This window comes from Schistocerca americana, chromosome 7, assembly GCF_021461395.2.
Source record: "Schistocerca americana isolate TAMUIC-IGC-003095 chromosome 7, iqSchAmer2.1, whole genome shotgun sequence".
Lineage (NCBI taxonomy): Eukaryota > Metazoa > Arthropoda > Insecta > Orthoptera > Acrididae > Schistocerca > Schistocerca americana.
The window spans coordinates 340,615,370-340,629,169 of record NC_060125.1 but is presented as its reverse complement, the minus strand read 5'-3'; the positions used below and the strand labels follow the sequence as shown (position 1 = coordinate 340,629,169).

The following is a 13,800-nucleotide window of genomic DNA, read 5'->3' as shown; positions in this document are numbered from 1 at the left end:
ATCATGAGGAAAAATGGGAACTGAATGGAGGATGTATATGGGCTTCCCAGAAAAACTTCTGTAGTGTACTCGAAACTATATTGGTTACATGTGAGTTTTGAATCCGTGAAGAAGGAGATTCACGGTCGTCGATTTGCTTGGGACGAAGAGGTGCACGCCTGCTTACAATCATGGTTCTATAGCCAACTGCAGACATTTTCCCTATAAGCCACTGACCCTCTTGCCTCACAGTGGGGTAAATGTGTTAAGAGTTATGGCGATTACTTTTGAAGCAACGAACAGTTTCTTTACCTGTCTCTTTACACTAAACACCAATAAAAAGAATAGTTGTGGTAAAGCCTCGGTACTGACCTGTGTCCGAGTCAATGACGAAGAGGTTGTCCGGGTTTCCGGCGGAGATGCGGAACGAGAGCTTCTGCGAGGGGTCCCGGTCGTGGTCGGATGCGGTGATCCGCAGCACGGGCGTGCCCGGAGGCGAACCCTCGGCCATCTGCGGGTAGTACACCGGCTCCGTCGTCATCGGCGTGTTGTCATTCTGGTTCAGCACCTCCACCAGCACCTGCGTACACACAAACAGATTACCTGCAGAGTGCGCACCACACAGCGTTCCAAATAAGCAGTTTTACGAATACTGGCGACAAGTTGCAATTGGGTGTCGGACCAGGACTCAAAGACCAGTACTTGACTTTCGCGAACGATGCACACCCAGTGGGATGCAAACATAGTGGGATAAATACACTAACAGTTATGAAAATTACTTTTGAAATAATATACAGTTTACTGTGTCAGAGAATATGTCAGTAGAATATGCTAATTCAGGTGACACAGGCTTCAACTATTTACTGAAGCCCTCCCACTTGGAATACCAGGTAAAGGGGCCTCTTTTATTATGTAGATATTTCCTTAGTCTATCACTTCCTTCTTAAGAATTTCTTTTTTGAAAATTTACTTAATGTATTACAAGCTTTTAATTAACAATGTAATTGTGTAATAGACGAGAAAAATAACAACACAGAGAAGCTGTCGAAGAAGACGAAAGTCTGTCCCTGCAGTTTGCTACTAGTTTTTAGTAGCAATCGAACCACCATAGTTACCAGGTGGTGGATTACTCTGTACCGTTAATAAATAAATATTATTTTTTGGCTGCGTTTCGCTACAAGTGGGAATATTTTACATTGTGATGATGACAAGGTTTTGTGGGCGTACGACAGTAAGGTCTTTAGCGCGCGAAAAAGATGTCATGAGACGAGTGTGGAATATGTTACAACTGTATGTACTGAAACTTTGTTAATGACATAATACAGGGTGTTTCAAAAAGATTCATCCCATTTCACAGGACTATATCTTTTTCATCATGGTCGGTCAAGAACTCTGCTCGCATGCGGTGCTTATGCAAGGTGTGAATATGTCTTGCCTGAGTGCAGACTTCCCCAAACAAATTTTTAGTATTATTTAATTACTTTTGCGCGTTAATGACATAGTAAAATTTATATCTGCCACAAACTGTCAACATACGGACAGACAGACACAGACAGTTCGCAGATTTTCGTGTCTCAGGTTGCCTAGTAATCGTGACTTCTTTAGTGTTATAATCGAAAAAAGCATACGCAGCTAAGTTGATTGAAACGTTGAGATCATGTTTGCAAGCTCATTGGGAAGACATGGAAACTCTGCCTATGGAAAACAACGTAGAACTCCTGGGCAGTTTCAAAGTAAAAGAATTCGGTCCTTTAAATGTGAATTGCATCTTCAAACGCAAATGCACGCTTTCAACTGTAAAGGAAAACGGTCTCGTAAACAGTTCAAAAGCAAGTGTTAGATTGGCAGCGTTCTCAAACGTTTAAAAAACTACTCCTGTAATCCTTTCAATGTCACAATGGATTGCTCAAAGTTAGCTTTTTCTTTAACGCCACTGAGCTTAGGGAAATGGACGGGTTTCTTACCAGAAGGTGTCCCTAACACAATGCGGTTTTCTTTTTAAATCTACCCACTTTCTTCATGAAGTCAGCTTACAGTTTCTCACTGAAGGCACTCTGCAGTCTATTTAAAATAAAGGTCTGCAATCATTCCGTTCCGGATCTTCTAATATTCGTTCTTGGTTTCCTTTTTCCCTAAGATATTCAATAATAACGGGTCTTAAATGAAAATCTCGCTCCAGGCGTGAATTTTGACTTAAAGAACGCACTTTCCAGTAATCCATATCGTCTCCACATTCTTCGTTCAATTTTATCAAGAACTGCTGCAACTGACTATGTAACAATGCGTGCGAGTTCAGAAAATTTACCGTTCTCAACGCCAGTTCCATCACGTGTTCCACACTTCCTTATTTAACACAAAGTGCTTCTTCATGTACAGGAAAATGTCTCCAATACAAATCGTCTGTCGATCGTTATAAACTCTTTCATCGTCAAATCTTTACGTTCTCTCTGCGTGATGCTGTAATGGCGGTACCCATCGATTACGCGACTAATAAACTGCACAACAAAATTAAAGGATGACTTTTTCGAAACGCCGTAATGTATCCCATTCCGAAGCATAAGTTTGAAATTTAGCTCAAAGGTGCCTCCAACCATCCTGCGTAAAGGTACGAAAGCGTGAGACCCAGCGACCTCACCCCTCGGGCTTAGCGACGCTTCAAATGATAAGGTGTCGACAAATGCGAAGAAAAGATCACAGTTCAGAAGTTCATGTGAGTTTTAAGGTGGGCTGATGATGCCACATTGGTACCAAATTTCGCCACAATTCTGTCCAACGCCACACGATGGGGCGATCGCCACTTCCAGTACCCACGTTTCACCCCCTTTTTTTTTTTTTTTTTTTTGAAACCTTTGCGATGGACGTCAGAACCGCGACATCCAAAGTTGTAATCTCGTGCTTTTCTTGAAGGTGGCCGAGGGAAACATGTCAGATACATTGCAGCTCAGAACTGAAACGAAAAGGCCTCATGCGGTGGCATAATGGGCGTCAATGAAGCTATCCCTTCCGTTACGGCGTTGATTCCCGCACATTTCACTGTTGAAGACGACAATTCACAGTATGATGAACAACAGCACGACTTTTCCGACCACGTTCGGCACTGCTGTCACCCCTGGACGTTCCAACCCTACTCTAAGGATATCGTAAGGAGCAACACTCCTTTGGAATGTCATGCGACCGCAATTTTGACCCTGGCATACAGGGTGATCATGGAGAGTATGGGGCGAGGGTGGGGGGTTGGACAGAGGTGCGCTACATTAACTTGTGCGTGAAGAAAATGGCAAAGGATCCCTACACGAAACTTCGACACCGATTCAGCCTCGTGGCGGCTCTAACGCCTGAAGGATAGGCAACTTCTTCGACACCCCTTATGTGCAGTTTGCCGCGAGGTAAATTGATGTCACATTTGTTGACAGGTACATTTTTGAGTGTTCAACAAAGGATCGCTTATGGCACCGAGGGTGTTGTCGAACTGGATGAATCTTAGAGTCACACTTTGCCGTTTTATACATGCACCTGATAACGTAGCCCCCCCTCCCCCACCCCCTCCTCCACCCCCTACACAACAGAAGGGCGCGAAACGGAAGAACTGAAAAAGCATGAAACCCGTTTGCTACTTTTAATGAGATTCAGATTTAGTCGAATGACTTTTAAATGTTCCAAGTGGTTCTACCCTTTACACCAGAGCAAAAATTGCGATCGCGATACAGTCAAAATGAGTCAGATCACGTTCAGTTGCGTTGCAGTCCCACATTGCCTTTAGAGCATGATTTAAAGCTCAGAGTGTGGCATCAAAGTCGAACTTTGTCAAGAAAGTCGTCCTGCTACTCGTCGCACTGTATGCTGTCGTTTTCAAGAGCGAAATGTGTCGGTTTCAACGGCCTAAAGGAAGGGGCTGTTTCAGTGACATCCTTTAAGCCACCCCCTGAGGCTATTTTGTTTCGATCCTGAGCGGCGATTTATCGGAAAATGGCGTGATTTCAACACTGAGCGCCGCGGTTCTGACATCTACATCTATATGATTAAGCTGTGATTCACAATTAAATGCCTGGCAGAGGGTACATTGATCACCGTCAAGTTACTTCTCTACTTCGACTCTCGAAGGGGCGCGGAAAACGAGCACTTAAATCTTTTCGGGCGATCTCTGATTAACCCTATTTTATTATGATGATCTTTTCTCCCTATGTAAGTGGGCGCCATCACAGTAGTTTTGCAGTCGGAGGAGAAAGCTTGTGATTGATATTACCTGAGAAGAGCCAACTACAACGAAAAACGCCTTGACTGCCACCCCAATTCTCGTATTATACCTGTGGCACTCTCTCCTCTATTTCGCAAAAATACAAAACGAGCTACCTATCTCTGGATTGTTTCGATGTCCTTAGTCATTCCCACCTGACCCGGAGCCCTCACTGTACAGCAGTACTCAGACGAGGGCGGACAAGCATGATATAAGCAATGTAAACGTAGGGCCGGCCGGTGTGGCCGAGCGGTTCTAGGCGCTTCAGTCTGGAACCGCGCGACCGCTATGATCGCAGGTTCGCATCCTGCCTCGGGCATGGATGTGTGTGATGTCCTTAGGTTAGTTAGGTTTAAGTAGTTCTGAGTTCTAGGGGACTGATGGATGACCTCAGATGTTAAGTCCCATAGTGCTCAGAGCCATTTGAACCATTTTTTGTAAACGTAGGCTTCCGCGGCCGTTGTCACAGTCAATAAAATTCTGGGTTTGAGGCCGCATTGTCATTTGTAACATTCCGACGTTTAGGCGACTGTTGCAAGGCGCCTTCATCAGGGTATACTGCGAACTGCAGTTTGCAATACACTCTGAGTAAGGCGACTTGCAACAGTCGCTGAAACGTCGGAATTTTACAGATGACAATGCGGCCTAAAACCAAAAGAATTTTATTGACTGATATAAGCAGTCTCTCTAGAAGATCTGTTGCGCTTTCCAAGTGTTCTGCCAACAAACCACAGTCTTTGGTTTTCTTTTCACACAACGTTATCTATGTTATAGTTCCAACATAAGCTATTCGCAATTTTTATCCCTAACATTTAGCTGAATTTGCAGCTTTTAGATTTGTGTGATTTATTATGTAACCGAAATTTAGCGGATTTCTTTGAGTGCTCATGTGGATGACTTCGTACGTTCCATTATTCGTTCGTTCGCACCATACGCATATCTCGTTTAAATCATTTTGCTATTGCCTTTGATCATTCGAAGACTTTACAAGACGGTAAAGCCCATCATCATTTGCAAACAACCTAAGAGTGCTGCTCAGATTGTCTCCTACGTCATTTATGGAGATCAGGAGCAGCAGAGGGCCTACAACACTTCCTTGGGGAACGCCGGATATTACTTCTGTGTTACTCGATAACTTTCCATCAGTTATTAATAACTGTGATGCTTCTGACAGGAAATCACGTATCCTGTCCCACAACTCCGGCAGTACTCTATAAGCACGCAATTTGGTTAGAAGACGCTTGTGAGGAACGGTGTCAAAAGCCTTCTGGAAATGTAAAAATATGGAATCAATCTGACATCCCCTGATGATACCATTCATTAATTTGTGAGAATAAAGTGCTAGTTGTGTTTCACAAGAATGATATTTTCTGAATCCGTGTTGACTATTTGTCAAAAAATCGTTTTCTTCGAGATAATTCATAATTTTCTAATTAGGTAAATGTTCCAAAATACCACTGCAAATCGACTTTAGTGATAGGGATAGCTCACGAGATCATTCCTATCTCCTTTTTATTGAATATTGATGGAACTCGTGCAACTTTCCAGTCTTCAGGTAAGCATCTTTCGACGAGCGAGCGGTTGTATATGATAGCTACGTTTGAAACTATTGTATCAGCATACTCTCAAAGGAACCTGACTGGTATACGATCTGGAACGGAGGGATTGGTTTTATTAAGTGATTTTAGCTGCTTCACTACACCGAGGATATCTATTTCTAAGTTACTCATGTTGGCTATTGCTCTATATTCGAATTCTGGAATATTTATTTCGTCTTGTTACTCGTGTTGGCAATTGCTCTAGATTTGAATTATGGAATATTTACTTCTTCTTCTACTTTTCTGGTGAAGGAATTTTGGAAAACAGTGTTTAGTACCTCTACTTTGGTGGCACTGTCATCAGCGACATTACCATTACTATCGTACAATGGAGGGATTGATTGCGTCTTGCAGCTGGTGTATTCTACATACGACCGGAATTTCTTTGGGATTTCTGCCAGATTTAGAAACAGAGATTCGTTGTGGAAACTGCAAAAAGCGTCTCGCATCGAAGATCGCTCTGATTTCGAGCTTCTGTAAAACTTCATCAAACCTAAATCCACTTGAGCTTGTTTATTGTAGTGAAACCTTCGTCTTCCTGTATACTCCCTCCCCCCACGACTCCCGTGCCCTTGCCTCCAATTCCAATCTCAGGATGTGTCTTATTAATACTTTCGCTAAGTCGAGTTGTGCCAGTTCTTTTCCATCAATCCAGTGCAGTACCATTCCATTAGTTATTCGATCTACCTACATAAACTTCAGCATTCTTCAGTAGCAACGCGTTTGAAACGATTCCATTCTCCTCTTCTCTAGTCCGCAGCTCGTGGTCGTACGGTAGCATTCTCCCTTCCCACGCCCGGGTTCTCGGGTTCGATTCCCGGCGGGGTCAGGGATATTCTCTGCCTCGTGATGACTGGGTGTTGTGTGATGTCCTTAGGTTAGTTAGGTTTAAGTAGTTCTAGGGCACTGATGACCATAGATGTTAAGTCCCATAGTGCTCAGAGCCATTTGAACCAACCAACCATCCTCTTCTCTGTCCAGTTTCTCGACCTTGTTTTGATTATATATAAGCTACACTCCGATCACTTAAAAAAATGGCAAAGTGCAAGTAGAACTTGTGCACTGTGAGTTCCGTACAAACTAAATTACGTTTATACACAGTTCATCTACCCTGGGAATTGAGAATCTGAACGGTTTTTGCCTATTTTCGATATCGATACTTGCAAGATATTGTTCCCGGGAATTCCAAGGCCGTATCAAAACCTCTACAGTAGTTCTTCTGATTAACCCGAACATACATTAAGCAGGGAGCAGGTGACTTCAGTTCATGTATATATAGAGAGAAGATTTAATAAAACATTTTTTATTTACTGACTAAAAGATGCTTACAACCTACATTTTGTTTACGTGCAGTAATGTTCGTATATTACTCTCTTGATGGAGGCCGGCCGCGGTGGTCTAGCGGTTCTAGGCGCTCAGTCCGGAGCCGCGCGACTGCTACGGTCGCAGGTTCGAATCCTGCCTCTGGCATGGATGTGTGTGATGTCCTTAGGTTAGTTAGGTTTAAGTAGTTCTAAGTTCTACTGGACTGATGACCATTGATGTTAAGTTCCATAGTGCTCAGAGCCATCTTTTGATGGATGATGAATGCAGTGTAGGTTCAAATGATAAAAGATATTTCTATGTGACATAATCACAATGTAACAATTTTCAAATTTTTTACTTTACTTGTATTGTGAAACCTTGTTTCTTACCAAACGTCATGATTCTAGGTCAAAGGAAAGTACCCTGCAGGTTTTGATAAGTGAGTTTGCGAGTATTACAATATCTGACATAAATGGCCGTATCTTTTGATGACATTGACTTAGAAGCTTAAAACTTTTACACCGCCGAGGGGCCATAAACTTCAGTATCTGACATAAATTTGAACTTGATACGCCTAACTGTTCCAGAGAAAAAGGGCCTTGACAGACGGAGAGACAGACTGTCGGATAACGAAAGAGAAAAAAAAATTTTTTTCGTGTAACGTAATCACTAATTCACAATTTTGGGATTTTTCCGTTACTTGTACTGTGACACCTTGCTTTTTAACAAACTGCATGGTTCGTCAACGGGATGCACCCTGCAGGTTTTGATGAGTGAGTTTTCGAGTATCAAAATATGTGACATAAACGGCCTTATCTTTTGACTGAAGTGACTTAATATTTTTACACCTCCAAGGGACGATAAACCTTGACATGTGATATAAATTTGAACGTCATACTTCTACCCGTTCCTCAGAAAAAACGTTCTTAACAGTCAGACAGATAGACAGACAACAAAGTGACAAGGGTTCAGTCGTTACAGATTGAAGCACGAAACCCTAAAGAGACTTTGTAACAAAACCTAAATCTACGTGAGACGTAGACATATCTCACTTTTTCAGAAAGGTGTCACTAGACATTTTATATGCTCTCTACTTCGGCCATCATCAGTCAATTTTGTACCCATATAGCAAAATTTGTCTAGTACATCTACTTGTTTTCTTTGGAAATATTGGAATTTCAGTAACTATCAATTTCAGATTCATACCTTCTCCCGGTGTGTAATATTTTGTGGGTCTCAAACTTTATAGTTTCAGTGTGTTACAACATGGCAATTAATTATCAAATATTAGTAGTTTTTGGCTTACGTACTACATGAACTCAAAATGTTAATGTTGTCTATTTCAATTTAGGCTACTTTAATACCATCTTCCAGTTATGTAGCATTGTACCTTCGTAAATTAATAACCTAGGGTGCTCCAAACTGTAAATAAATTGGACAACAACTTCTGCAGAAGACAATCTATGGTTTCCAAAGTGTAGAAGTTCCATCAACACTCTCCTGGCTCTGTATCCTAACTGTAGAATGGCCATCCATGTTCTCGTATTTCAAGCAATATTTAAGTTTCGCTACACGACGAGTAACATTTCTTTCCAGCTCCAGATATTCATCTCTAATGTCAGCCAGTGCGATTTCTTCCCTGATGTGGTTGTATCCTACAGATAATTCACTGTACTCGGGCTGTGGAAAGGAGTGAAACTGTCTGGAATGCCATCCGTCCGGAACATATTCAACGGCTGTTTCATATACTGAGCCCATACCCTGAAGCTCTTATCACACCGCTGCTGCACTAAATGTTTGAGTTCAGCCACGTAAAATTATTTTATTAGTCTAAATAGTTCCTTCGTATTACTATAGTTCATAAGTGACATGATCTCTTCTATACCGTTTTGCACAGGCTACAAACTACAATATTACACCAGTGCTATCAATTTACCACACATTCAAGCCAAGAACGCATAATCACAATCACGCCCGAAACTGCGACAACAGTCCTAATTATCCGGTAGGTCAACAGGTTTCTTCAACGATCTGTTCTGATCTAAGGCATCTGTTTCAATTTAGACCAAGTTATTACAAACCTATTTTTGATGATAGTGGAACTTATACTGCAGGAATTCAGAGGTCGATACTGAACATTCAGGGATTCAGACAGGTTGAAGATCTTTATCCTGGGCTGACACCCGAAATATTTTGTTCATCATCGCCGCCGAAGCCATATGTGAAATAACGGTCTTGGAAATGGTACTTTCCGTTAGGGACGAAGAGAAAATATATCTCATTTTGTTAAACTCAAGGGGAACTTCATTTCATTAGGTACAAGATTTCTTCAGACGCATTTGTCATCATCACGCAAAACATCACTTCCTTAAGAATCGTACACTATGTCTATAAATTAATACGGTTCTTCTCAAGAGGTAGGAGTATCACAGGTCAGCTTTTTTATCACCAATGTATTTGTGTCTTTAACACCCAGTAATGTGTGGCACATACGTGTACAGAATACATTTTCGCTATTATATGCTACCAAGGCGTGAGGAGATCCACACGGTATACATGGGAGTAATGCGGGCTGCCTAACACCCAGGCAAACACCTATTCCATCTAGAGAAGTGGTTTCTGCGTTAACATCGTGGCGTAGCGCTCACTACGAACGTAATTTTTTTAAATTGATTTTGCCAGTCCACTTCTAAAAATGTTTGGCAAACTTCCTTCAAGATCAGAGTCAGAATGTTCTGAGCAATTTCGGGTCGCAGATCTTTGTTTCATCCATTAAGTGGTGTAGGTTTTGTAACGTCGGCACGTGCGGTAACAAGTCTTGAATACGTTTCAGTGTACGCCAGTTTTAATCACTTAAGTACGAGAAAATTATCATTTTTTGTTGAATAACACACTTCAATTCACCACCGTTCATGGCGCGTAGATACTTTAAAAATCAACTTAGAATGTGTGGTGTACATACCGTATGTTACCCCACTAATTTGCCCCGAGGAACCTGCTCTAGGCGTGTTTACGTACAGAACTAAAGCGAGCAATATGTAGTGCTTCATTCAGGGAGTTTATATTTACTTACTTGTTAGATTGTAGGAAGTAATTGTGTTGCTGTTGTGGTCTTCAGTCCGAAGGCTAGTTGTAGCTGTTCGTGCAAGTCTATCCTGCGGAAACCTCTTCGTCTTTGCATTAACTTCTGCACCATACACCCACTTTAAACTATTTACTGCAGTCAAACTGGCCTCCCTCTATGATTTTTAATTTCCACCCTTCTCGCCACTAGGAAACTGACCATTTCTTGATGCTCTACAATCTCATCCCTTCTTTTCCTCGAGTTATGCCCCACATTTCTTTTCCCCACAATTCGACTTGTTACCTCCTCATTAATTACCGGAGCCACCCATCTAAGCTTCAGCGTTCTTCTTTAGCTACATATCTCAAAATCTTCCATTCTGTTCTCGTCTGAAGCGTTAATTGTCCATTTTCACTTTCTTATAAGACTACACTCCGTACAAATATCTTTGGAACAGACTTCCTAAAACTTCTATTTATATGCGATGTTGACAGTTTCTCTTTTTAAGAAACGCTTTTCTTACTATTGTCGGTACACATTTTATATCCTTTGGGAATCGTCATTTACTTTGTTGTCCAAGTAAAAAACTCAATTACAAGTTACCCTCAGCATCATCTGATTTAATCTCAGTATTTTCCATTCCCTCATTTTACTTTTGTTGATCATGATGAAAAAATCTGTTACAGGTGTACTCGACAAATCCTTTAGTTGGATCAAATCGTACACACGACCCGGTTTCCAGGTTGTAAATCCCATCTTCAGCACTGCAAAAAATAAGGGAAACAAAGAGGGATACTATATAAAATTAACATTAAAAGGGCCCTTATGGATTCTCATCAGGTCACACCTTGATTGCGCACGAGAAAATCGTGCCAGTCAGGAAAGAAAAAAAAAAATCCAGTAAACTGATCAAGTAGCATGCGGGGTCCCCTTGCAGGTGAGGCATCAAAAGTTTCTTTGAGTCAACAATTATCACACCGGGAAACTGGGCCTAACCGAAAAAAAACGGGAATGAATCAACAAATAAACACTCATTGCCAGACCAATTCAAATGGTTCAAATGGCTCTGAGCACTATGGAACTTAACGTCTAAGGTCATCAGTCCCCTAGAACTTAGAACTACTTAAATCTAACTAACCTAAGGACATCACACACATCCACGCCCGAGGCAGGATTCGAACCTGCGACCGTAGCAGTCGCTCTGTTCCAGACTGTAGCGCCTAGAACCGCTCGGCCACCCCGGCCGGCCCAGACTAATTCAACCTACGAATCAACTGCGAACAGCCCGATACGTAGCATAGCCTTCAAAAGGTAAACTGAAGTCATAAATGCAGCAGAATGCCAATTTGTGAACCTCAAAAGTACCTTACCATGTAACTGCGAGCCCACTGAATGCCGTGCACACCCAGCAAGACCGGTCAACAGACCACCGCGCGAACCGCAATGACACGACTCAGTACAGATATCTATCTTGGAGTGGCCGCTGCCACAACTTATAACGATAAGGGATAACCGAAGAAATGATAGCCAACAACATGGTCGCACCTCCGCGTTTTCTCCCAAACGCCACCTGCTTCGAACAGCGCTAAAACCATATTACCTTATGAATGACATTAACTAAGATATGCCTGGTACAAGGCAAACAATAAAAGCAAAACATGTAATTTATAATGCAATTGTCGAGAAATAAAAATAATACAAGTTTATAATTACCTGTCAAGAATAAAATTAACAATAATGTACCAGGCATATCTTAGTTAATGCCATTCATACATTAACATCACGTAACTGTCATGCGTGACAGTAAAGTGCAGTAACGGTACAGGAACTTAGAAGCAGGATGCAGGCGATCCACGTCCTAGGGCTTTAGTTCTCTCCGCCAATTCCCTACGTCGATCTGCAGCTCATCGTTTGTGTGCCAAAATGCTGTCTTCATAGACAGCTGTACATGTGTGCAAGGAGGTGAAAATCAGAGGGAGCCACGTCCGGGCTGTTTGGTAGATGATCAAACACTTCCCATCGAAGTCGCTGCACGGGGCGTCCATGTGGTAGCTGCAGAGTTCATTCTCATGGAGAAGGACAGTGGCTGATGACAATGTTTCTCTTCGCTTGTTCTGAATTGTCATTCGTAGACGATTTTCTCCAGTCAGTTGATCCACTCACTTGCTTCTCTGCAGCATTCTTCCAGAAAAATACAAGCTGAGGTAGCTATGATCAGCGTGAACAGAGATCACTCACGCTTTCCTCGGAAGCAGACTGCAAATGCTCAAAAATTTTGAGATATGGTGACTGTGGTGGCAAGGGGAGATAGGAATTCATCCTCGTACTCACAAAACAAGTGCTCAACGATGGGAGCTGTCCGGACAGGAGCCCTGTCGTCTCAGAACACTGGGTCACCACTGAGGAACAAACTTTGAACCATGCGATGGACCTGACCAGCCATTATGGTTACATATTCCTGGACAGTAGCGTGACCGTGCAGCGTAACTCTGGGACCCATTGAATACCACGATGTGGCTGCCCAAAACATCCCCGAATTTCCGCCATGTGTCACTCGTGAGACGTAAATTCGGCCGGAATTTGGAAACAGTGCGAAACAAGATTCACCAGACAGAATGACATTTGTGGTGTCACAAGGCTTAGGCCTGCCCCACCCCTCCTTAAATCGACCAAGACTTATACGAATAATTGTAAGAACAGTTATTATTATTATTATGTTCTTTAAGTTTGTTTTTGGGTTTTCAGAAATACTGTGGGAAGAAAGTTTATTTATGTTGCAGATAACGTGGAAGACTTTGCCCAACGATCACCACGAAAGTTCGACGAAGCGGCAAGTGGGCAAGGAATAAAACGAATGCTGGAAACTACTGCGAGCCATTGAAGAGCCTGGGCCGCGAGGGCGTCGAGCTTCCTAGGTCGTTGTTGGACAACGTCAAAGGAAGAGATATTCTGCTTTCTCTTTGTAAACAGATCGATCGAGTCTTGAAAGGTTCATGTAAAACGTATAGGCGGGTGACACATTAGGTGGGTCCCGATGCCTGTAATACTTCCACAGTTATTAAAAAGTTGTTAAACGGCAAAACCAATAGTTCATCATTTGTATAGATAAAAAGTAGTAAAGATATAGAAAAGGAAGAGATGCGGCGTCAGAACGAAAAGTGATACATCGCTCAGCAACGAAGAAGGAAGTAAACAGCGAGCGTTACGTGGTGAAAACAAATCAACTGATAAAATAGTAAGTCTGTTATTAAGCATAAAGCCACGTAACACTGCACATTCTTCCATTTCTCTACAGTCTATGATTTTATGATTTAGGCAACATGTGTTGCTGTTACAAGAATTTGCGTCACTGATGAGTAGTTCTGGAATTCCAGCACGCCCTTCGTTTCAATGCTTATGGAGCTCCCTTCGTGTTGTTCTGCTGCTGACAGGGTTCGCGAGTGCGACATTCAGCTCTGCAGTGACTTTTGCAGCTGTTGTCCTCTATTTTTCATCACAGTCCTCCTCAATGACCGTCACAATCATTCTACACGCACTTTTCGTCCGTGTGACTAACCGGATGATGTTTTTTCTGCTTTTCTTGTATGCAGTATAAATCTTCGATACGGTGCCTCTTGAAA

General features: G+C 42.2%; 1 protein-coding gene across 1 annotated transcript in view; it reads right to left on the bottom strand.

Moving 5' to 3' along the window:
- The window catches only part of LOC124622512 (fat-like cadherin-related tumor suppressor homolog), an 883,388-nt gene that overhangs the window by 258,903 nt on the left and 610,685 nt on the right, over positions 1-13,800 (bottom strand). The window contains exon 4 of the mRNA XM_047148232.1: positions 352-559. Within this exon, the coding sequence (XP_047004188.1) occupies positions 352-559 (208 nt within the window). The remainder of the gene's footprint in view (positions 1-351; positions 560-13,800) is intronic.